We start from the raw sequence: 26,295 nt of genomic DNA, 5'->3' as shown, positions 1-26,295 counted from the left end.
AAAATATGCCGGTCATGCACTCGTAGGGTTCCACGAGCAACACCCTGAAACCAACAACTTCTAGAACTAAACTTCAGTATTTCTCCGTGAATAACCTTTCCTATAACTACAAAAAAATCAAATTTGGCTTAAAAAAACCTTACCTCAATTCAAGGATGAATTTCAACTCGGTCTCGCCAGTGATCCGCTCCGGCAGATTTGGAGAGAACTTCCTTAAGAGCGTCGTGGTGGTCTCAGATCGTCGATTTGGTGAACGACGGAGCTGAAATCGAAGAGAGCGGAGAGAGAAACCGTAGGAGAGAGAGAGAGAGAGAGAGAGAGAGAGAGAGAGAGAGAGAGAGAGAGAGAGAGTTCCGCCAATTTTCTACGTAAAAACTAAGTTTTAGGCTATTTATACTAGGTGCTTCGTCGACAAGCTACGTCACCTTGTCAACGAGGTCAAGAGGCAATTCGTCGAAGAACTCTCCCCTTCGTCGATGAAATTCAGAGTTGCCCAAAAACCCCCTCACGGTATCTTCTCGTCGACGAAGTGCACCTTCATTGATGAGCCCAATATACAATGTCGTCGACAAAGCTTGCTACCCCTTTTTCTTTTCTGTTTCCATTTTTCTCTCTCTTTAATATTTAAATACCATTATTCTTCGGGTCATTACATACACGACGACGACGAGGCAGGACATCAGATGGAGATGACCAGGAAGGAGAGGGCGAAGGTAGATGGTAGCCCCCCCAAGACCGGAGACGACCTCCTTGTGGCACTTAAGTAGTCTGATTCTTTTGATTTTATCTGTATATCATCGATTATTTTTATTTCATTTGTATTGACTCATTGCACTATTTATGTATAATTGAGAATGTTTATTTGTTCTTCTCCAATATGTATACGTGAATGAAAGTTGTATATGAAAGTTGTGAACATACTGTTATTCTCGATGAAAACTGTTTTCTTTAAACAGGTGCATGAATGGATATACTCGATTTTCAGAGGAAACTCTATCAAAAATTTTTCAATTATTTGATGTACTATGAATGTGTATAAAAGTTGTGTATGAAAATTGTGAATGAAAGTTGTGAACATACTGGTATCGACTGCCGATAAAAAATGTTTTCTTTGAACATGTGCTTAGATAGATGTACTATATTTTAAGAGGAGACTTTACTGAAATTTTTACAGTTATTCGATATTATGAATGTGTATGAAAGTTGTGAACATACTAGTATCAATTATCAATATGTTTTCTTTAAATAGTTGCATGGATGGATATGCTCGATTTTAAATGAAATTTTTACAGTAATTTGATGTACTGTGAATATGCATGAAGGTTATGAAATACAAAATCACATTCATTGTAGTTATTTAATGTCCTAATTGAAATACAAAAGTTATTCAACTGCAATAAGAGGGACCATTAAATATCTATATTTCACATGCACATGTTAATTTAAATTTACATTGTCAAATATATAAATAATAACTAAGACCTCACTTCAAACGGGAGTTTTACAACTGTTTTTTTTTTAATCAAAACTCAAGGAGTTCTTTTATTTTTTATCTTGGTAAAATCTCAAATAGTTTTACTATATTTTACTCTTTAGTCTGCACAAAGTTTTGATGGCTAGTAAAATTAAAACGGTCTACAGATTTTTTTTTTTTGAATAAAAAAATTCAAGGAAAATCCTTTGCGTGTCTTCCATCCACTTCAATTGAATTTTGCAGATGATTCACTGTGGCATTGAAGAGCAGGTCCTCTGCCCGGGGCGGTGTACGCCTGCGCTTGTGTTGTACGATAGGAGCTCATTCATCGTTCTTAGCCATTTCTATAACCTAGTCTTAGGTCCCCGCATCCCAATTACTTAACTTACCCTCGACGGTTTTCTTCTTCAGAGCTGCAACAAATACAACCCGAGGAAGGCTGAAAGCAGAAGACGCAAAGATGAAGAAGAAAAAGAAGAGAGGTGGTAGAAAGAGGAAGATGACAGCTGAGCAGATAGTTGCTCACAACTTCGTGAATGAATGGGTGTTCTTAGAAAGTTCTTCTGTTTCCTTAGATGTTGCTGATGAATTTGGGGTGCAGAAGGTCCGTGCCAGAGTAGCGGAGAAGGTAGTGTTTGAATTGCATTCTCACTCGACTTGCAGTGATGGGTTCTTGCCCCCTTCGAAGCTCGTCGAGAGAGCTCATGCCAATGGGGTGAGTTTGTTTGTTATGGTTTTGTTGTTTCTGAGATAATAGTCGAAATGCGTGTGGGGATTTTTGTTCTGTTTAACTGTATGATCATATATTTGTTTATGTATCTCTGTGTTTTTTAATTGATTTTTTAATGGTAGCAAGCATTTATCTTTGCTCGTCGTTGGTGGCTTGAACTTTTGGCTTGGGAAAAAATAGAAATAACTGCAATCACAATTCTGAAAAACACAAAAAGGTACATATTCTGAGTCTCAAATCTGTTAAAAAAATTGCCGATTTGGCGAGAATTTTTGAAAATTACAAATGAAGTTTCAGTATCATCTCCAACTTACAAATCCTCTTTTAAATGTTCTAGGATAAAATCTTCTCATATTCTTTTTATTTGCAATACCATGCAAAATAATTCAAATGAAATGGCATAGAATTCAATTATTCCAGGAGGCATTATTGAACTCTATTGAACTCAATTGAATTGAATTGTATTTTCCCTGACAGGGTAATGGTTGCTTTGCCACTACTCTTCTTCTTCTTCCCCAACTGTGTAATGATCTTTTGTGACCATTTCTGTGTTTCTTCATTGTTACTTTGTTTTAAAATTTTTTTCTTTCTATTTTCAATTGCTGTAAATTTCTCTATTGGGTTTGTTATACCACTGTTCACGGAGAGAGTGACAGTTCTCTCCCCCTTCCTTCTTTTTGGTTTCCTGCTGGTGATTTTATATGCCTTAGAAATCCCATCCTAGTTTGCTTTATTTTGAATTGAACTTTCCCTAAAGTACTGGCTCATAAAAAAATGTTTAATGTCAATATGGGTTTGTTGTTTACTTGTGTTGACACATTGTTACTTAAAATGTGGAATTGGGACGGGGACAAGGTTGCGGTATGATACATGTCCTAAAATGTGAAATGTTAGAGGCATACTTGAATCAATATATTGGTGAAAAATTTGTAACGACACTTGTATGTTTGGAGAGGATGTTGAGGTGTCTCTAGATGCAAAAAGCTTTTCTATGTTGAATAGATTAACAGTGATAGAAATAAACTTGATATGTGATGATTCCCCATTTTTAACTAATAAAAATATTATGTTATGTGAAAAAAATTGAGTTAAAATTTTGTGTCGATAGATTTAGCATTTTAGAACGATAATGTACCATGTTCTGGAATGCTTGTATCAATATGTTGTTCGCTAGGGTTTTAGCTTTTTTCTTGTAACTATGTGTTGGCATAAAAAATCGAACTTTGATCTTTGCATATGTCATGGTGATCATTTGTTACAAAGGTGAACCCATCTTGGGAGCCTAAAGTCCAAGTTGGGTTCACATAAAGAAGATCCATGGCCCATGGGGTTGCCTAGTTGAGAAGCATGAGGTCAATACAAAAGGACCCAAAGGGTCGCTTTGGTTGAATAATTTGGGGTTAGATAAAGAAGACCCATGGGATCACCAAAGTTGAGAAATGTAGTGTTAATAAAAAAAGGCTCCAAAGGTCATCTCGATTGAATAGTTCAAGTTTATTGAATAAAGAAGACCTATGGTGTCACCTCTATTGAGGAGCTTGAGGCCAGTGCAAAAGCCCCTAAAAGGTTACCGTGGTTGAACTATATTTTAGATTGATAGAAAATACCCCAAAGGGTCATCAACTATCGGGACCAATGAGGTCACCTCGGTTCAAAACACTAAGGTCATCTTTGGTTTGGATGACCAAGATCCATTTCAATTGAAGGAAGCAAGGGGAAGACCTCGACTTGGAATCTTAAGGTTCTCCTTGGCTCGGAAGACTAAGGTCCACATCAACTTGGGAAATTGAGCTCGGATTGAAGGAGCAGGGGAGGAAATCTTGACTTGGGAACTCGAATTCTAGATTGACCCAAGAAATTAACCTCAAATTAAAGGGTCAAGGGAGGAGATCTTAGATCTCGATGTCCACCTCAACTTGGGAAATTGACCTCAGTTTGAAGGGGCAAAGAAGGAGATCTTAGTTTGGGAGAGGTTCGCCTCAGCTCGGGAAACTGACTTCAGATTGAAGGAGCAAGGGTGGAGACCTAAAATTGAGAGCAAGAGGTCCATCTCAGCTTAGAGGACCAAGGTTCACTTGAGCTAAAGTGGCCAAAGGGTGATCTTAGCATGGGAGCTTGAGGTTTACCTTGGCTTGGAGGGCCAAACTTGTCTTTTGCTTGGAGGACCGAGCTCAATTTTGGGTTGGACGTTAGTTTGTGTTGTTTTTTTCTCTCTATTGTTTTGTAGTTTTTAGGCTGTTTCTTTGTGTTTTTTATCTAGATTTCCTAGACTATGTTAAGGAGATGTCTTGTTCTCTTAGTTGTATATACTCATCCTATTGATGAAATTCTTCTTTTACTATATAAAAAAATTGGCTTGGAGGTGTCAGGTCCATCGTGATTTAAGGACTGATCTCACTTGGTCTAAGGCTCTTCCTCGATTGGAAAGAAATGAGGATTTGCCAAAACTTACTCCCTCGCCTGAAAGTGCCTTTCAACTTTCAAGGTGTGGGAGTGGGTGCCAAATGATGGAGATATAAAATATGTAATTTGGTTAAAGTCTTGGCATTGGGTAATGGAAAAGGCTCCAACTCCAAGACCTTTTGAAGATTACGGCAATATCTAACCACAAGGGACCTTGTAACCTATGTCATTAAATTTATGAACTCCACAAAATGGGAGCCTTAACTCAAATGGCATTTATGCTAGGAGGGATTTCACCTATAAAAGCAGAGGCCTCAAGTAGGGCAATGTATGCTCACTACTTCTACTACCTCTGTTGCCTACGTTCACATTATCTCCTCTCCTAGACTTAAGGATCAGAGTGATCCCCCAAAGAATACCCGGAGTCCCCCAAGGCTTGTGTCTTTTCCATGTAGATATCTGACAGCTTGGTCCTGCAAGTTTTGACGGCAACAATTTGTTATCAGATTCTTGTTCTATTTGTAGGAAATCTGTGAGTACAAAAACAACCAACAAAAAGTATTAGTGTTTTATTTTGTCTTTTCAATTTGGGAAACTCTCCAAATAAAATTCATTGAAGCTATTGTAAGAAGTGGTTCTTGAGGAGGGATCTCATTGTACACTAGCAATGGATGTGGCAGACCAAACAAATTAATAAGCTCAAGCACAGAGGGTGACAGGTGGAGGAGGGTACTTGAGTAACCTCAGAAAAGCTTAATGGGGGCCCAGCGTCCCATAACAAATTTTATTTTGAGCTCATCAAGTCAAAACTCTTTTTTAGATCATTTTAGGACTACAATTGGTTGGGGATCTTGCGACTTATCCCACTAAACAATCCAGGGAATGTTTGCGGCAGGTCTGATCTTGTTCAAAGGTGCAAGCATGAAATAATTAGCAATCAAGAAATAATTATATGGATAATAGGTCCATTATGAGATGATATTCACAATTATGGCAAAATGATAATTTTGGGCATTTACAGACATTAAGTGTGAACAACTGTATGATGAATATTTTTATTAGAGTGCATTTGGTAGCTGAGGAAAATATTTAGGAATTCTCTAGTCAGATTATTCATGCAGCTCAAGAGGATTACAGTTGAAGTTGAAAAGAGGACTGAAAACTATGATGTTGGTGCCTCATGGAGGAGCAGTTGTCCATAATTCTTTTCCCCTAATCCTTTGGGTGTGAGATGATCTAGAAAAATGAAACTTCTATAGATGGTTGCGAAAGGCATACTGCCAACCATTAAGCAAGGAAATTATATCTTGCTGTTGTCTATACTTTAACAAAGCCTCACTATTATCAAAGTGCTTCTTTGTGGGCTGTCTCATTTATGTATTTTTTAGGATGAGAATAGCAACTGGCAGCAGGACAATGTTAACTGCATTTCCAGATAGGAGTAGCAACTGATAGTAGGGAATGTTGACTTGACAGAGTCTAGCTTCCTTCTTGTCCTTTCCTTCTATGCATTGTAGTTCTTTGCTTTTTCTGTCCTTATTTTTTTCCTTCCTCTTGCTTTTCTTGAAGAATTCTGCCCTTTTCTGTATTTCTGACACTAATAAATCTCAATTCTTTTTATCATCCAAGAAAAGACAAAAAGAAGAGAATTTCATGGAGTTGCGATGGTTATAGTTTTAAAATACGGTGGTCTGATCAATGGGCCAACCTGGTTTTTGAATCAATGACACGCACATCCAAAGAATTTGTAGGATTTTTCATGATTATAAACATACTTTTAAAACCTGAAATGGTGACTAGCCCAGTGAAGCCATAGGGTTGGTTGGATTGGTCTAATATTGGGCTTATATTTAAAAGTCTAAACTTTAAAGAACTAATCTGAAAAAGTGTTGTAGAAGAAACCCAGTTCAACTAACTACTCATTACCGAAATTCTTTCCCACCATGTTTGATCCTTTTCTTGGGTTTTAATTTTTGAAATAGCATTATAGTTAGAGTGTGGTATTTTTGAATGGATAGATTCATTTTTTTATTTGTTCAGTAAAGGCACTTTAGCTGACATTCAAATAAAATTGCTCAGTTACATATATAAAACATACATGAGTTTGGTTGGTTAGTACTTTTGGAGCATAATTGGTGGTCAAGGTTCAAAGCTTGCCCACCAAAAGACTCGCACAAGCTTTTTCCACCAATACCAAGTCAATCTACTCACTAATCAGGATCAGGCTGAATTGATTTGGTTTGCACTGGGTTCATTGAGTTTTATCATTGCTAAAAAAATGTGATTTTCCCCTTGATCCAGACTGCCAAGTGACTGGATCTGTTGAATCCAATTCAGCAGCTGGTCTGGTTTAGTTTTTATGCTATGGTTGTACCCAATTTTGTGCTATGGTTGTAGAAGATTGCATATGTTTTTCACACTGTTAATTCATGTTGGTTATGGAGATTTTTGTCCACACGTAATTCAAAAAATTGATAAGCTCAAATTTGGAGCATTAATTTTTGGTACTTCAATTTTTTTCAGATTCTTTAAGTTTTATTCACTTTACAAGTTTACCTGTATTGAATTATACACACAAACATGTGCACAGTTGTGGCAATTCAACAATTCTTGGCTCATCCATTTGTGGAATATTTTCAAATTCAGTTTAAAAATGGTTTATCAATTTTCTTTCTTTAGATTTCGTAATAGATAGTTGTATGATCACAGAAATTATACAGCAGTTAATCTTATAAATTGGTATCTGTAGCAGCTAAAAACTTTATTTTGATAAAATATATTTATGACTTTATTGCATTTGGACTGCATTATGATTTGGCTTCTAGTATCTAATTAATTTTCCACACCAAATAGGGATAAGAAATTAATAATGAAAAATTTAGATTTTTTGGTAATAAAGTATTGAGTATTTGAGTTATAAGTAAAATGAAACCTTTTTTTTTTAAGACCTTTATATCAAATTGTTTGTATTTGAGTTTGGTGTTATATTTAGTCGATTTATCAGTTGTGTTTATATTAATTGATGCTTTTTATTAGGTACATATTCCACAATTTCTGCACTTTGCGAATTGCATATTTATCATTTAAGCATTTTAGTTGCAATATTCTGATTCTAAATCATGGTTCCGGTAAGCGGAAGCAGGAGTTGAAATGAGTGTTGGGATGTCGGGAGACATAAAAGAGTCAAGGTTTGAAGCATTTAGGAAACATTGGGAGTGTGTGTTTTCTTATAGAAAGGAAGAGAAGAATTGTTAATATGAAGCATCAGTGATTGTAAACCCTATGCTGATTGTAAGCAGATCTTTCATAATATTTTTTTTTTTATAGTAATCCCCCATTTGGGAGCTGTCGATAGTCAATTTTTGACCAAACACATTCAATCCAAATGAAGATGGAAAAATTGAAAGGATTAAAGAGAAAAGAGCTAAAATTTCACTGGGCGATCGACCACCCTCGTTCCTTTCCTTTGTGTTGGCACCATCCTACTGACGGTTGGGGTTGATTGATCAATTTGCCTGAAATTTGAATTTTTGACTTGACTTAATGCGATTGGCTGGAGATTCTGAACCAATCACATGTCCCTTTGATGCCACATGTCAACTGCTGACCATGGTAGTTGATGGTTGGTAGTTATTGGTGGTTATTGGTAGTTATTTTCAAATTTGAATTTTTGAAAATCAAATTTGAAAATGGTTTTCCCTCCCTTCTGTTGAAGGTCTATAAAAGGACCTTCTATAGGAGATTTTAAGGCACGTCCAAGTTGGGGGCAAAGTGAGAGTTTCAAGATCAATTTGTGGGTTTCAAGAGAGTTTTCTATTGAAGTAGAGAAAGACGAGATTCTATAACTCCCTTCTTTGAAAAAGGGCTTTAGGAGTATGATCCAAAGTGAAGGGCCTTACACTTGATTTACAGAGGGTTTTTCTTTAAAAAGGTTAATGCCAAACCCTTTACTTCGTTCATTTCTATGCATATGATTGATTTTGGCATGTTGAAACATATATGTGTTTCTTTCAATTTTGTGATTTTCTCTTTACGATTTCTTTACTTTGCTATGTCGAAATTGCATGTTAAGAGTTGTAAGACATGTTTCTATCATGATTGCATAAGAAAAAACATGTTAGGATGTCAAAATTGCATGCGTATGTTGGGGTTCTTCTTTAGGCGGTCAACCGACCTCTCTCCATTTTGAAATTGTAGCTGTTGGCTACAAGTGATCGACCAACCCCTGAATGTGGTGGACCGCCAATTCCTGAGAGTGCTCATTTTACACTCTCTCTTGACTTCTTTGGTGATTCCAAGTGTCTTAGTGTCTCTATATATGGTAGAGCACCTTTGATTGATATTGTTTGATTTTTTTATTTAGAGTTTTCATTGTTTATCTACAAAAAATCATTTTTTTTTAATAAAAAGCTAATGAATTTGTATGAGTTTTCTCAAAAACAGCAATGTTTTTGCAACATTTTCAAATTATTTGGGGTCATACATCGATGAAGCGACATTTGAGTGTTCTCTAATCTTTTGAATGATGGTCAAGTCGGGTTTGTGGTTCTTCTTTCAAGAATCCACACTTTTTCAAAATAGTTTTTATGGTTTTCTTTCAAAATAAGCCAAACATGTCTTTTAGAATATTTAACTTTTTAATGAACCATTCATGATGCTGTTTTTGAATGGACTAAAAAGTCTCTTTTCTAGAAGATAAAACAAGGGATTTCAAGTTGGTTTTTGTGGTTTTCCTCCCAAAGAAACCAAAATTATGCAAATTCCTACTGTTTCATAAAATAACCCAAAAAATGTTTTTAAACTTGAATGAAAAATGTTTTTTGGGAACTATAGATGACTTTCTTCCCCTTTTGAGGTTATGTAGGCAGCCTACTTGGTAGATCCAGCTATGCCAAACAAAAAAACTAAATCCCTCGTTTATCATTTGTTCATTTTTCCTTGTTGTTTGTGTATTATATGTATTGTGTATGTTTGTTTGATTAGGCATTGAAGTAGTAGGACTTTCACAAGTCCTACGAAAGTCTTTTCAAAGGGAGTAAAGGTCGAGCATTTTCATAAGGGGATGTACACACACAAAAGTTAAGCACAATAACCATTCATTGGAATGGGTGCTTTAGGGCACTAACTCTTTGAATTCTCTAGTCCTGAACCTAATCTTTTTTTAAAAATGTTTTCCTTTATTTTGCCTTCTAAAAAATTAAAATAAAGTGACGACTCCATTTTCAAAGATAAAAAGGACAAGTTAGATGCACCAATGGTTTGGTACTCTATACTTCTTTGATTTCAAAATGGTCACCAAATGCTGGCAACCCAAATGGGCCTTCAAAACTTGGTGTTGACAAGAGCACTTAAAAAAAGGTGCTTATAACACTTGTCACTCAAAATAATTGATTTTTTTTTTAAAGTGCTATTTGGTTTAAATGCTTAAAATAAGGATCGGACTATTTGTAAGATAAGATGTATCATATTTGCACAAACAAATGAAAAAACCACTTTGACAGTACCAAAGCCCTCTTCAAGTGTTGGGAATCACTTAGAAAGAACTTGGTGTTACTATTAATCCTAATACAGAAGGAGGGCTTGATGTTGGCAATGAAATATGGGATTTATTTGTTTTGGTAAGCTTGTTATAATTCCAAGTTATTGTTGTGATCAAACTTGTTGTGGTATAACTTAGGCATAGGCATGTATGCTTTCATTATAGGCCCATCTACAGTGTAAGTACTTCCATGATAGGCCTCTACAACATTTAGGTCGACTATGGACTATTTATAATGGTGCATATGCAATGGGGGAGCATCGTTGGTCTTCTTCAATGGGCAGACTACTGAATTTTGTTGAGCCCTCCGAAGGGATTCATAGGTTTGCCATAGACTAGGGATTAGGAGATAGTGATGATCCACCTTTTGATCCTACTGAGCAGCAACCTCTTTTAGGTGAACATAGTTCATCTGGGGAAGGACGTCGGGTAAGGACTAGGGGCCGAAAGTGTAAGAATGGTGAAGGATCTAGTAGAAAGGGAAAGCTCATTGGAGGGAGTCTATGGCCGAAAAGAATCAGAGGTTGATTCATATGATATGCAAATCAATTATTAGCGGAGATGTAGAATCAGGTCTTCGCCTCCCCTAAAGGATAAATTTTCAATGAAGAAATGCATTGAAATGTTAACTAACATGTTGACACTTATTACCCAAGAATTAGATTTATATTTAGATGCCATCCAATTGTTTGAGAATGAGGGAAAAAGGGGAATTATGATGTTAGACAATGTGATCATTCGGTCATAGTAAAGTTGTATTTTATGTTAAGTTGTTAACCTATGCCCATTTTATTAATTCAACTTTAATTGGTTATTTATGTTAACTTATGTCTATTTTTGTATGTATGTATTGTGTGTAGAAATGGAAAAGAACATAAAAAATAAATTACTTAATGTTGTTGCGTTGTTGAGACTACAAAACCAAAGTACTTTGTGTCTTGCAAAAATGCCTATGAGGATGTCCATATTATCAAGCCATGAGTACATTCTCAAAATATTGAATGGTCATGTTGGTTGCAAAGAACTTTTTCGTATGGAAAGACATGTATTGTTGGATTTAGAAAGACAGTTAAAGGAAAGGAATTTATTGCTGGATGGAAGGGATGTGACTGTCGTAGAATAGTTGGGCATATTTTTATATATTGTTGCATATGTAGCTGACTACCATTTAGGGGTGGCAGAATGGGTTCAAGGGCCAAGTTCAGGCGGGTCGTAAATGGGTTGGGGTTAAATGGGTTTGGGTTGACCCGTTTATTAATAGGTCACTACTATGTAAACCTTGATCCGTCTGTTTAATAAACGGGCCACTCATTTAAAAAATATAATTTATTTATTTTAAAAATTTGTAAACATTTCATATAAAATGACAATTTTTTTTTAAAACAACACTCCATTTTATTTATTAACATCTAAATAAAAAGAACATAACAGAGAACCCAAAAAATGCGCAGTTCTACTTTGGTTCTTTCCGTTGCTGAAATAGTGAAACTCTTCGCCCTAGAACACATCATGATTCATCAATGGATCTGTGAATAAACAACCCAGAAACGTAATAGAGAACCCGAAAAATCAAAAAATCGTAACTCACCTCCACCTCTACGGCTTTACCTTTGCGTTTTTGGGAGTTTGGGACCTGAAGGCTGAAACGAATGCCGAACAGAACTACAGATATCCACCGACCACTGTTCGAGCATCATGAGGGAGCTTGATCTGTGATAGATACAACGGATCGTGAATAAGAAAACCAAGAAACGTAATAGAGAACCCAAAAAATCAAAAAATTGTAACTGACCTCCACCTCTACGGCTCTACCTCTGAGTCTGGGACTTGAAGGCCGAAACGACCACCGTCCGAGCATCATGAGGGAGATGGCGAGCTTCAGTTTTCAGAAGAATCAGAACTTGGAAGTTGGAAGTTGGATTGGCGTGCAGCGTGCTGGGCAGATAGGAAAGGGCGCAAGGCAGTGGACTAGTAGAGTGCAGGAGTGGAATAGTGGATAGAAATTAGGGTTTTATGTGTAATGTGTTTATATAGTAGACAAATAAACGGATCACTCGCTGGGCAACTCAACTCGAACTCAGCTTAACCCGTTTATAAACGGTTCGGCTGGTATAAAACCCAAATCCAATTTAAACGGGCGAGTCACGGATCACCCATCCGGTTTTGACCCGTTTTGCCACCCCTACTACCATTTGACATGTAATAGATTTCAACATTTGATTGAAATAGTAAGCTGTCACTTCAATACGGTCTTAATGGCATTATCTCAATTTTCTAACCACATAGAAGACTCATAGAAATTTCCCCTGAAATAAGAAATAATGAGAAGTATTGGCCTTACTTTAAGGTATGGTAGTTAATTTATTGTAACATTCACTTGCTCTATTTTTAAATTTTGTTCTCTTCAGTGATCATATGAAAAAGTAACAAAATTTTGTGATTGGTTTTGTTATAGGATTGCATAAGTGCAATTGATGGAACAGATATAAATGCATTTGTCAGAGTAGATAAACAAGCTCTATATCACAAGCGTAATTAATTTGTACACAAAATGTTATGCCTGCATGCTCATTTGATATGCTATTCACCTTTATCAATGCGGGATGGGAAGGAAGTGCTAATGATATGAGAATATTTACTCATTGCCTTTGATCATTTGAACCACAATTTCCCCATCCTCTCTTAAGTATTATTGTTAACATTTGAATAGTAGCTACACATTTAGGTGTTGGTACAAATTTCAATGTTGCATAATGTAATTATCTTTCCATTTGATAAGGAAATATTATGTGGTTGATATTGGGTATCCTAATACATATGACTACATGGCTCCGTACAAGGAAAATAGATATCATTTACCTGATTTTAGGAGGGGCAATAGACCACAAGGGAAGAAGGAACTTTTTAAGTATCGTCATTCATCACTAAGAAATGTTATTGAGCGATGCTTTGGGGTTTTGAAGAAGAGATTTGAGATATTGACAAATATGTCTCCCTTTCAACAAGACAACAGACGTATATTGTAGTTTCTTGCATGACATTACATAATTTTATTCGGCTGAAAGCACATCATGATGAATTATTTAAAATGTACAAGGATGGAAATGATTCTTTGCAAGGTGATGCATCAAGTAGTTCAAGTGTTTTAGAGTATGGTATATTTGATGCTACACTAGCACAACTGATCAATAATTAATTTTTCATGAATGTAATTATGTGTAATTTTTATTGGACTTTTATGTAATTTGTGCTATGGTTGTAATATGAATTATATAATTTGACTTGAAATGTGTTTTTAAGAGTTGTGCAATGCATGTATGGTTTCAAGAATTATAGTTTGTCTTATTCTAAAGAGTTGCATAATGAATGTATAAGAACAAGTTTTTTTTTAAAGAAGTACCAATTAATTTATAATAGTAGACAGCTAAACAACACTTATTTTATAGTTCTTAAAAAACCATACATGCATTGTGCAACTCTTGAAAATACATTTCAAGCCAAATTATTAATTCATATTACAACCTTAGCACATATTACATAAAAGTACAATAAAAATTACATATGATTACGTTCATGAAAACTTTGATTTGTGTTCTCATATCTCAAATTATTCATTAGCTGTGCTCGTGCAGCATAAACATACCATACTTCGAAACACCTGAACTGCTTGATGTATGGTTTGAATGAAACATTTCATCCTTGTACATTTTAAATAATTCATCATGATGTGCTTTCAGCAATATAAAATTATGTGATGTCATGAAAGAAATTACAATATACATATGTTGTCTTAATGAAATAGGAGGTGTATTTGTCAATATCTAAATCTTCTCTTCAAAACCTCGAAACATGGCTCAATAACATTTCTTAGTGATGAATGATGATAACTAAATTTCTTCCCTTGTGGTCTACCATTCCTCCTAAAATCAAGTAAATGATATCTATTTTCCTTGTATGGAGCGATGTAGCCATAAGTATTAATATACCCAGTATCAACAACATAATATTTCCCTGTCAGTCTCAAATGTGAAAGGTAAAATATAATGATGCAACACTGAAATTTGCACCAACACCTAAATTTTTGTAGCTACCATTCAAATGTTACCAATAATACCTGGGGGAGGATAGGGAAACTGTAGTTCAGTTGATCGAAAGCAATGAGTAAATATTCTCATATCATTTGCTCTTCTTTCCCATCCTACATTGACCAAGGTGAATAGCATATCAAATGAGCACGTGACCATAACATTCTGTGTATAAATTAATTTACGCCTGGGACATGGAGTTTGTTTGTCTACATCAACAAATGCATTTATGTGTTCCATGAATTGCATTTGCACCTATGCAATCCTATAACAAAACCAATTACAAATTTTTGTTACTTTTTTATGTGGTCATTGATGAGAACAAATTTTTAAAAAAGAACTAGTGTATGTTGCAATAAATTAACTATCATACCTTAAAATAAGGTTCTCATTATTTCTTATTTCTGGGGGAATTTTTTTGTGTCTTCTATGTGGTTAGAAAATTGAGATAATGTTATTAAGACCGCATTGAGGTGACGACTTATTGTTTAGTCGAATGTTGAAATCTATTACATGCCAAACAGTAGTCAGCTGCATGTGCAATAATGTATAAAAATATGCCCAATTGTTCTACAACGGTAACTTCCCTTCCATCGCGCAATAAATTCCTTTCCTTCAAATGTCTTTCTAGATCCAACAATGAATGTCTTTGCATACGAAAAGGTTCCTTGGAAGCAACATGACCATTCAATATTTCAAGCATATACTCATGGCTTAAAAATACAGACGTCCTAACAAACATTTTTGTAGAATGCAAAGCACTCTAGATTCGTAGTCTTAGTAGTGCGACAACATAAAGAACACACACACAAAAAAAATAGGCATATGTTAACATAAATAACCAATTAAAGCCGAATAAGTAAAATGGGCATAGGTTGACAACTTAACATAAAATACAATTGTGCTTTGACCGAATGATCACATTGTCTAACATCATACAATCCAAAATAAAGTGGTCCATACATGAAAACATACCAACACAACATAGTTCCATGGATTAAAAAAGTACTATATAACTCGCATAAAATGATGCAACTACTTCACTCTATTAATCTCTCTAATCAATCATTGATAACGAAGCTCATCACTTGGCGTTAATAAAATGATGTCCCTTTCTCCCTTATTCTCAAACAATTGGATGGCATCCAAACATAAATCCGATTCTTGGGATGTTGTGCAAAAACGTGCGGTGCAATGCAACAATCACGATGAATAATATGAAAACACACAGAGATAATGAAAGCAATAAACACACACAGGATTTAACGTAGTTTGGCAGAATGCCTACGTCCACTAGAGCAAGGAGCGGCTGAAATTCACTCTCTTCAAAAATAGGGTTACATCATTGTATTTATTCTAACCCTAGACGTACAGAGGGATTATAAAAATCCCCAAATATCCTTTCCGCGGAGGATTCCCCCCCCCCCCCACCCCAACCTATTAACCGTCCAAGTTCAAATTTTAAAACCGATGTCGAACAAAACCATTGACAGTTTTTCTTCACTAGAAGAAACTGTTGACGTAACTGTCGATGCACCTATAAAAACCGTCGACAGTTTTTCTTTAGACAAGTTTCCTTGTTTTCTTCAACCTGCTTTCTCTGCACATGTGTTCCACTCAATATGAGTCACATACTACAACAATCTTTACCTTGGCGAATAATCACCCCTTAGGAGAATAAGAAAACATAACCTGGAGCTCCACCTGGGACAATAGGTTGGGACGCCTCCCAATCCCATCTAGCATATGGAGATGTTCATCAAGTCCAAGCAGTGCTTGAACTTGTGATGTAATTGGTGTGATCCTAAGAGAGGAGGGGGGGGGTGAATTGGGTTTTAAAGACCTTTTGGCTAATTTAAACATTTCGCTGATTCACGACAAATCATATCCCATTCAATATACACGCGTGTATGTAAAATTATTTAGGCAATGAAAACCAGCACGCACGTATGCAGTATATCTTATTTAAATTAAATGGGTGTATGCAAATAATTATGACAATGAATATAAACAAGCATACACTTGCAAAACTTAAAGTGCAGGAATTTAAATAAGATAGAGAGAAAAACATAAGATATTTGTTATCGAGATTCGGCCAAACCAGCCTATGTTCTGCCTAGGGCAGACCCCCCAAGGATTCCGCTAAATGCTTACTTGAACTGGGCGGAGCGACGCCACTTACAATCCTCTCCTTATGGGGCAACACTTGCAAAAATTAAAGTGCAGGAATTTAAATAAGATAGAGAGAGAAAGACATAATATATTTATTATCGAGGTTCGGCCAAACCAGCCTACGTCCCTGCCTTGGGCAGATCCCTTAACGATTCCACTAAATGCTCACTTGAACTGGGCGGAGCGATGCCACTTACAATCCTCTCCTTATGGGGCAAGGGATATCCTAGCTCAATTACCAGGTAGAGCCCAACTGATCTCCCTTACGGGGTGGAGACACTCTAGCTTAATTCACGGGTTGAGCGACAACCAACACTCCTTACAAGGCAGAGATACCTCAGCAACACTTTACAGATGGTGCCAAAATCCAGCTCAATTATCAGACTGAGCCCAATTGGTCTCCTTTATGGGGCGGTGACCCCCTAGTTCAATTTCTGGGCTGAACCCAACCAGTTTTCCTTACGGGGCAGAGACTCCCCAGTTCAATTTATGGGATGAACTGAACCGGTCAATAAACACGTTTTTGTACATATAAAATGCTTTTGAAAATACAAGCAGAGATGTATACGTTTAAGCTCAATGCACTCTCAATCATGATATGAATTTATGCTCAGAGAGTAAGGGTGTTTTTCTCAAAATGATTTTTCAACCTTTGAAAATTAATGTATATGATGAATGCTCAAAGGTTTTGACCCTAATAAAAATTTCTCCCAAAAATATATTTTTCAGGGAATAATAGGAGAACCTGGGGTTTGGTTTTTCAAATGATTTTTGCATCATAAAAATTTATTTATGAAAGCATGGATGCAAAAATAAATGCCCTAAAATAAAAATGCTCTCTTTCAAATTTTTTTTCAAATGAACAAAAGGAAAGAGAGTAGGAGAGTAAAAATTTTGCCCCAAAGGAAAGATTTTTGCAATGAAAATAGGTTTGGGGGAATTTTGATTGAAAATAGCCTAAATAAATTTGAGAGAAAAATTTGACTAATCAAAGTTGCTTATTGTGCTAATAAGAGGGGTATATATAGAGTTCTAAAATTTTTGATCGTTTGGGGACACGCTTAGTATTTTTCAATTTGGTTAGTTAAATATTAAAAGCAATTAGCACTGGAAAATAACTGGAACCTGAGAGGTTCGGTCGACCGATGCTAGCGTTGGTCGGCTGAACACACATAGCAATTTTGAATTTCAAACCGGGTTCAATCGGCCGAGCAAAGGGGCCGGTTGGCTGATTTAGGGTGATTTTCCTTCCCTTCATAGGTTCGGTCGGTTGGCCAAATGACCGGTCGCCTGAGACTTGAATGCTGGTCGGCTGAGGCTATTTTGATCTTATCGGTTGGTTGGCCAGGGAAGGTAGAAAGGCCAAGTTTTATGGTCGGTCGACTTTGGAAACTATGTTCAATTTATGATCGGTTGGTCGAGGCTTAGTCAAATATTTTGACTTCTGGCCTATGGTGTGGTCGGTCGACTGAGGCGCTTTGAACGTGCATGGGTCGGTCGACCGAGGACCTTATGAAAATCAATTTTGACCTTGTTTTTTACTTTAAATTATTTTGAAAATCTTTGTATAAGTTTAGCTTTTAAGAGCAAGGTTTTTCTTGAAAATATTGGGTGCCCTAAGGTCTGTCTATGACCTTTGATTCCCTATGGTCAGTCTATGGTTCGTCCAGTCAGAGAATTCAATCATATCATGCAGATGCATGCATTATTACGGACCAAAGATATAAAACTAAAATGCATTGCAATAAAACAAATATGTCGTCTTCTTTTTCTTCTTTTGCTCTTTTGACTTCACGGAATGTGCCTGATTGTATGAGCTTTTAAGTCCCTTCAAGCTTCATTTTTCCTTTCCCGTATGTGTGTGTTTTGAATTATAACATGTTTACAAACTAAATACACACATAAGATGCTTGTGCTTTGTCAGCATCAAAATAGGAATCGGACTAAAAAAGTCAACAACTAGTCTATGGTAACAGGTTTTGTCAACATGTCTGCTGCATTCTTAGAAGTGTGAACTTTCTCGAGCAATAATTCACTAGAAGAAACCAATTTCCTGATCTTGTGATTCCTCACATCTATGTGTGTGGTCCTTGCATGATACACCTAGTTATTTGCCAAATAAATGGCACTCTAACTATCGCAATGCAGCTGAATTCCACTTTGCTGAATACCCAACTCCTTGACCAATCCTGTAAGTCACAAAGCTTCCTTGCCAGCCTCAGCTACTGCCATATATTATGACTCAGTAGTAGATAGTGCAACTAATGTGTGTTCTGAATTATAACATGTTTACAAACTGAATACACACATAAGATCCTCGTGCTTTGTCAGCATCAAAATAGGGATCAGACTAAAAAAGTCAACAACTAGTCTGTGAGAATAGGCTTTGTCAACATGTGTGCTGCATTCTTAGAAGTGTTAACTTTCTCAAGCAATAGTTCACTAGAAGAAACCAATTTCTTGATCCTGTGATTCCTCACATCTATGTGCTTGGTCCTTGCATGATACACCTAGTTATTTGCCAAATAAATGGCACTCTAACTATCGCAATGTAGCTGAGTTCCACCTTGCTGAATACCCAACTCCTTGACCAATCCTATAAGTCACAAAGCTTCCTTGCCAGCCTCAACTACTGCCACATATTATGACTCAGTAGTAGATAGTGCAACTAATGACCGAACCATGTGCCTGCAATCCCTCCCCTCCCCCCCCCCCCCCCCCCCCCCCACAAGAGTGAATGCATACACTATGGTAGACCTCCTGTCATTCAAGTCCCCTACATAGTCTTCATTCACATGTCCCACAACTGAAGGATCACCCTGTTGTTTGCCAAACATGATGCCATAGTCTATAATACCCCTTAGATATTTGAAAATCCATTTGACTGCATCCCAATGTTGTCGTCCCGGACTTTATAGAAACTTGCTCACCACACTGACAACTTGTGCCAGATCTGGTCTTGTACAAACCATAGCATACATCAAGCACCCCATTGCACTTGCATATGAGACCTTTGAATTTGAGTTTGAGTGAGGCCAATGATCCAATTAACAATGAATGAAGCTGCATTTATTCCATTACAAACCAAATCAATTTGACAAATGCAGTGCAGAAATTTGATAGAATAGGACAAAAAGTGCAATCAGTGTGTCTTTGTAAAATTTCCCCCAACCTGATCCCTTCTTTGAAGCTGGTTGTTCCTGTTTGTAAATGTACCCTGTACTGTATTTTTGAAATAAAAAAAGTGAAAATAATAATGTTGTGAATTTTTTGCTTATACTCTCTGAATCCCAGCTCACTGCAGCAAACAGAAGTATAAATAGTTGAATCTGTTCTTGTAAAATAAAATTGGCAGAGTTAATATTATTTGTTCAAAGCCTTGCATTCAAAATGTGCACGGATCCCTTAGCTCTGAAATGTTATTATATCATTTACATTTAAATCCATGATTTGGACATAGATGAGGGAATCACATCATCACCAAACCCATATGATTTTATCTAAGGTACCACAACAATATCAATACACGCATAAAAATGGCAGAAGAGAGCCATGACAATATCTGTACACATAAAAATGGCAGAATAAAAATTGGGAGATGGATTTTTCACCTTCATCAGCAGCAATGATCCACAATACTGGGGAGAAAATTACCTCATAAGCAGAGGGAAGGAAACTTGGAAATTACATTAGCAGATCTGGAAGTTAGATCTGAAATGGTGTATGCCTGTGCAAGACATCAAATAGCAAGTAGAGCAGCGGCAATGTGACTGATTTGTGCTTGTGCATTGTGTGTTTGTGCGTGAACTGCTGCTCATGGCTGTGACAGATGACAAAATTGCCAGCCCCCTTTTGTTTGCGCGAGATAGAGAGAGGAGAGAGAGTGAGAGACAGCAAGAGAATCCTGCTACTGTGTGCTCGGCTGGAGAGAGCTCTGCTGTAGCCGAATGGTGGGGAAGAAGAAGAGGAGAAGACGAAGAAGAGATGGGAGTTCTGTGTTCACTTGTTGAAGTCGGAATGTTTCCGAAAATTTTTTTAATGGCAAATGACAGAGATTACCCCTACGTGTAGTAACAGTGACCACTTATGAGTGGTCATTGCTCACCCCATTTTCCCTAAAAGCTATTTACTTTTGCTTCTTCAAAATCGCTTTTTTGGGTGTCAAAAAAGTGGTTCAGGACAAATGCTTTTAAAATTAAGCATTTATTTTCTTCAAACCAAACAACACTTTTTGTTTAAGTGCTCCCAAACAGGGGCTTAGACTTTCGAATTTGCTTCAAGGTTCCTTTCTCTGAATTCTTTTATGTTATAATGTTTTGTCTTGTTAATTGTATGTTTTTTTGCTATTATATTGATAAAATGATATCGTAATGTACTTTACCATTTTATACATTGTTATCACGGACAGACACTTGGTGTTTACAATAATAAACTGTTATAATATTAAAAATATAAAGCAATATTATATTATGTCATAGTCATATTAAATAATCAGACATGATAATTTAATTTATTACAATATTATATAATATTAATTTGTGATACTATTATATTATAGGACAATAGTATAATAATGTAACATTAGAGTAAATATATTTACATGTTATGAAAATATGAATTTTTATCAGCTATTGTTTCCTGCACAAGTGAAGGATATTATAGTAATCTTGTTGAAATGCTTAGCATCATTGCATGCTGGACCAGACTGAAGTGGCTGTTGGAAGTAGAAATCCCAGGTAGAATCTATATGAAACAGAAATATTCCCATGAGATAGATGTTTTATTCTTGGAAATAGGAATCTCATTTCAGATGCATCTGAGATTCTGCTAACCAAATGCAACATGGCAACCTTGAGGTTGTATCAGCCTTTATTTTTATTTTTTTGGCTTGGTAAGGTTGTATTCTGTAGGGATCGTGATTTTGACAACCATGGTTCTGCTCATCTTAGGCAATGCAGGTGCCGTGCATGCTGCAGTGTTTCTTATATTTCTTGCGCTTTTATTTTCAAACTTTGTCATTGCTGGCAATGTGATGACTAGTTTAAACCTGATACCGATTTAAGCAGATCTTTCAGAAATCTTTTTTTCACAGAAATCCCAACCACTTAGACTGTCAACTTTGCTTCCTGGTGCCTTTTGTTCTCTGATACTTTGGGTTACATGTTTATCTCTGGAATGAAAAGCATGATAAGCCCTTTAGTTGTGCAGAATATCTGAGTAATGCTTCATTCTTTTTGCATTCTTTTGACTGAACACTAAACCTATTTGGTTGATCCAATTTAATAATTTGAATGGAATTTTTCATTTTGACTTCCTCTTAATGAGTATTAAACAAAGGAAAAGAAATAGTGTTAGATGAGATAAGTGTATTTTAGTGAGCAGTATCCCGGGAATGGATTCTACAATCTGGGGAAATATATCAATTATTGTGATCATGTTTTATTTTGTGTGCACCTGTTTGATCTCAAAATTTGTCTTTGGTTTATTTTTTTTGGTTGCAGCCATGTACATTTAATTATAATGTAAACCGCCCTCTTAATTATTAGGAAGAAAAGGAGCCATCTAGCTTAATGCTTCAATGGTCTGACAAAAAATCTAGTGCAATTTTTTTATTAGTTGATGCATGTTGAACAGGTGAAAGTACTTGCTCTGACTGATCATGATACAATGGCTGGCATCCCTGAGGCCATGGAAGCAGCTTGCAGATTTGGTATCAAGATAATCCCTGGTGTTGAGATTAGCACAGTATTTTCCCCAAGGTCTCCTTCACAATTGCCTTGGTTTTACCCTGCTTTTTTCTCCTGGAAACACTTGCCAATTCTTGCAATCACCACTCTTGGGGCTGTACCACTCGATAGTCATTGCAAGAAGTGGGAAAAGAAGGTCCATATACATTTTATTATTTAAATATTTACCAATATAAATAGGGGGCTGATGTTTTGAACTAATTAACAGAGAGGGGTCGGAATCGGAGGAACCAGTTCACATCCTTGCATATTATAGTGGCTGTGGGCCTAGAAGGTTTGATGAAGTGGAGAAATTTTTGGCTAACATTAGGGATGGTCGTTTCCTTCGTGCAAAAAAAATTATCTCAAAGTTGAATGATCTCAAGTTGCCAATCAGGTGGGAGAGCGTAGCCAGGATAGCAGGCAAGGGGGTTGCCCCTGGGAGACTCCATGTGGCTCGTGCAATGGTTGAAGCTGGCCATGTCGAGAATTTGAAACAGGCTTTTTCCCGATATCTTTATGATGGTGGTCCTGCTTATTCTACGTAAGAATTCTAAGTTTATGTTCATGATTTGTTTATTATAACCTGCATATTTCTTTACTTGAAAAGTTTGATGGATAACAACTTTTTTTTGCTCTTCATCCAGGGGAAGTGAGCCCCTTGCAGAGGAAGCAGTGGCATTTATCCGTGACACGGGGGGTGTATCGGTGCTGGCTCACCCATGGGCATTGAAGAATCCCATTGCCATCATCAGGAGGTTAACAGATGCAGGTCTTCATGGTTTGGAAGTTTACAGAAGTGATGGAAAACTAGCTGGTATTTGATTTCAAATTCATAAAAATGTTGCTTTATTTATTTATTTATTTATTTTTTAATTTTTTCCCACTCTGTTAATATTGAATTAAATCCATAGATGCCCGTCTCTTAAACTTTTTTCCCCATTCTGTTAATATCAAATGCGTGACACATTAACCTTTTTCCTCTTCTGAAAATCTGAAAGAATTGAATGTTAATGTTTGTGTAAATTGAGACATGTTAGGGCCTGCTTAAACATCTTTCATTTTCCATTTTTTTTTTCTAATAATTACAAAATGCAGTAATGCACCTTATTTGCTGGTATTCCAGCATTTATATTGACTTTTTATTGTTTCTGAGTTTTTTATGTGAATGTTGGAGAGCTGAAAAATGCAGATTATAAAAGTAACAAAAACCATTATTATTAGCCAAAAGATGACCCCCCCCCCCCCCCGGGGGTTTTTTTTCTTCTTTTAATCCATTTGTCCATGGTTATGCATTGATTTATTTGTTGGGTTGTTTTAGCACTCAGTGACCTTGCTGATGCCCATGCTCTTATCAAACTCGGAGGATCAGATTATCACGGGAAAGGTGGGCATGATGAATCTAGTCTAGGAAGCGTGAACCTTCCTGTGTTAGCCGTGCAAGACTTCTTAAAGATAGCCCGGCCAATCTGGTGCAGTGCCATTCAAGACATTCTAAATAGTTTTGCTGAGGAACCCTCTAACACAAAATTGCAGCAGATAACAAAATTTGGTAATACCCGGCCCCATAAAGGGGTTTCCAGCTGTGGAAAGGATTTGATTGAATTATGCGTATCTTCTTGGTTGACAGATGAGGAAAGGCAGAATGATGAGTTTGAGGCCATCAGGTTGAAGCTTTCCAATATTTCAATTTGCCAGGGAAGGGGTCTAGTCCTGTGAGGAGTGGATGAGCGATGGTGGTCCAATTAGATAATGTTTTGTTTTTTGGTGTTTCTTCTGCTAATGTGGGTGTCATAACATTATGTACATTTTTTATTTTTATTTTGCTTGTCTTTTTCTTTAATGGTTTTCTCAAGTATATTTTTGAAGTAGCTGTTGGTACTTTGTGAACCATGAAGAATTTTCTACAGGATTTTATGTAGCAAAAAACAGAGTTCTATTATTTATTTATTTATTTATTTGTGTTGGTGGGGGTGGGGGAGTAGGGGTTTTGGTTAGGGTTTGCAGATCTATTGTAGCCGTTCTATTGTTTGTTCAGGTTGCATTTTCGAACACCCCTCCCCACTTCATCCCACCCTACAAGTAATGGATGACTAAAAGGGCCTAGAGAGAGCAATGGGGCAGCCCTTAGGAGGTGTCAAGTCTAGATGTTTGGGGGGTGTGGGAGTTTTAGATAGAATTGTAGTTGGTTTCAATAGGATTCCCTCAGGATGTATGTTTTTGACATCTAATAGGAGGAAGCATGTCACTGTGTTGGGAAATGGCTAAAGAGAAAATTGAATTTGCTAGCCCACATAACATGGTGATGATATGTGGTGGGTGATTTGGCAAAATACATAAAAATTCATCAATGTGAATTGTCTGATTCAGTTAAACCAATTTAAGTTTGACCTGCATATTGAATGAATTAAATATGGATTGCAATTTGTTTATTTGATTATTTCTCTAACTCGTCATAGATTATTTGATTTGACTTGTGCAATGATGTCACGAAATAAATTACCAACTACAATAACAATAAATAACAAAATCAAACCTTAAGTTTCATTAGGTGGAATCGGTCATACGAATATTTTTCGTCAATTTATGTGATCATGAATCATTTCTTTTGACAAATTCATGATTATTAAATCCTTATTCACTATCTCATTTCAAGTTATTTGAAGTCTACTTCTACTTTTACTATCCCAACAGTAATTAACTCACTCTTCCTCATTAGTGTATTATGTGGCGAATGACGAATTATTTGTTAATTGTCATCCTATCTAAATTGTGGGTTGAATATAGATTGACGATCCACTTAAATCGCTAGACTATTTGATTCAACTTGTCGGGTTGGGAGAGAAAGGAGTGTAAGAGAACAAAGGAGTATTTTTTGCGGCTAATATGTGGTGGAAGCAAGAGCCAACTAAGAATGGGGTTGGGCCAACCCTAATCAAGTTAAAACTCTTTCAAAAATCATCTATTAGGATTTGGATCGAGATTGATGATTAGGATTTGGATTGAGGATTTTACCGTCTATCATATGATTGATGGGGGACGGTAGGTAGCTTTGGTGCCTACAATAATATGAATATGAGTTATTTGGCAAGAACCTGTTGAATGCTTGTCTTAGTTAAAAAAGAAACCTCTTAAATACGAGCCAAAATTGGGCTAATTTCAAGATCAGGCAAAGTTGTTAATATACACTACATGGAAAATCCATTTGTAGCTTGAAGTTCTTGAATTTCATATTTATTATTTTCATATTGAGATAGGATAATAGAAATGTGACCTCTTTATAAATTATTATATTTCTATATAATTTTCATTTTATTGTCAATTCATTTCATTCTATCCTTAGGAATAAATATTTTACGAGACAAGAACTCAAAAGAGAAGTGAAACCAACAATGGAAAAAGATGAGAGATTGTTTTAAACTCACCTCTATCCTTGTGCCAAGATAATTTTTGCAGAGATAAAAAAGTTGCTTTTGATTTTTTCCCAAGGTTGATTTAGTTGCTAAACTCAAGGCTCCCTTGATTAGATCATAAAGTTTGAGTCTTGTGATTATAAATTTTTAATTGAGATTAAACCTTGTTATTTAAATTAAAAATTAAATTAATCAAATGTTTAAAGAGTCTCGCAGATCATTATAACCAAAAAAAGAAAACAAATGCTTCTGATGTTCAAATATTTGTAAGGGTGGACTGGCCCGGTGCCAGCAGCTATCCTCGCACAGGTAACTTTTTCATAATGCTTCTTGAGCTCACTTTTTTCTTTCGTCATCTTCAATTTGCTCCACTATTGTCAATCATGGGTGTATGCATTACCTCCCAAAGCCATCATTCTCAAAGATATCTACATGTTGAAGTTGAGTTGCTTTGGGAGATGAAAAGGAGGCGGATATCCCCACAGAGGATATTGCAATCTTAACTCTTCTATGGTCTATCAAATTACCATAAAGAAATTTCTACAAAAGGGTTTCTAGAAGGCACAATACATAAGTCACGCTATGCGCCGTGATGATACGGACCCATGCCACAATGGTTCACAGGATACAGCATGATAGGCCCCATACTGTTGTATCTAGAAAGGTCCTGCCACGCGAGCTCGTGTCATTACGGGCCGTGATAGAGAACACTTTTCAAATTAGACTCATCGAACTTCTGGGATAAAGAATAAG

General features: G+C 36.3%; 1 protein-coding gene across 2 annotated transcripts; it reads left to right on the top strand.

Annotated features, from left to right (window-relative positions):
- Positions 1-1,672: 1,672 nt before the first annotated feature.
- On the top strand, positions 1,673-24,071 carry LOC131164145 (uncharacterized). 2 transcript variants are annotated; one of them, XM_058121132.1, is made up of 7 exons: positions 1,673-1,782; positions 1,886-2,189; positions 22,038-22,162; positions 22,359-22,424; positions 22,527-22,673; positions 22,777-22,946; positions 23,451-24,071. In XM_058121132.1, exons 1-7 carry the CDS (start codon positions 1,718-1,720, stop codon positions 23,846-23,848), a joined length of 1,275 nt encoding a protein of 424 aa, XP_057977115.1. In that variant the 5' UTR covers positions 1,673-1,717; the 3' UTR covers positions 23,849-24,071. The 2 variants fall into 2 exon arrangements, with proteins under 2 accessions (XP_057977115.1, XP_057977114.1); XM_058121131.1 differs by having other exon boundaries at positions 22,359-22,673.
- Positions 24,072-26,295: the final 2,224 nt, after the last annotated feature.

Source organism: Malania oleifera, chromosome 9 (genome assembly GCF_029873635.1).
Source record: "Malania oleifera isolate guangnan ecotype guangnan chromosome 9, ASM2987363v1, whole genome shotgun sequence".
Taxonomy (NCBI): domain Eukaryota; kingdom Viridiplantae; phylum Streptophyta; class Magnoliopsida; order Santalales; family Ximeniaceae; genus Malania; species Malania oleifera.
This window is presented reverse-complemented; position numbering and strand designations above follow the sequence as displayed.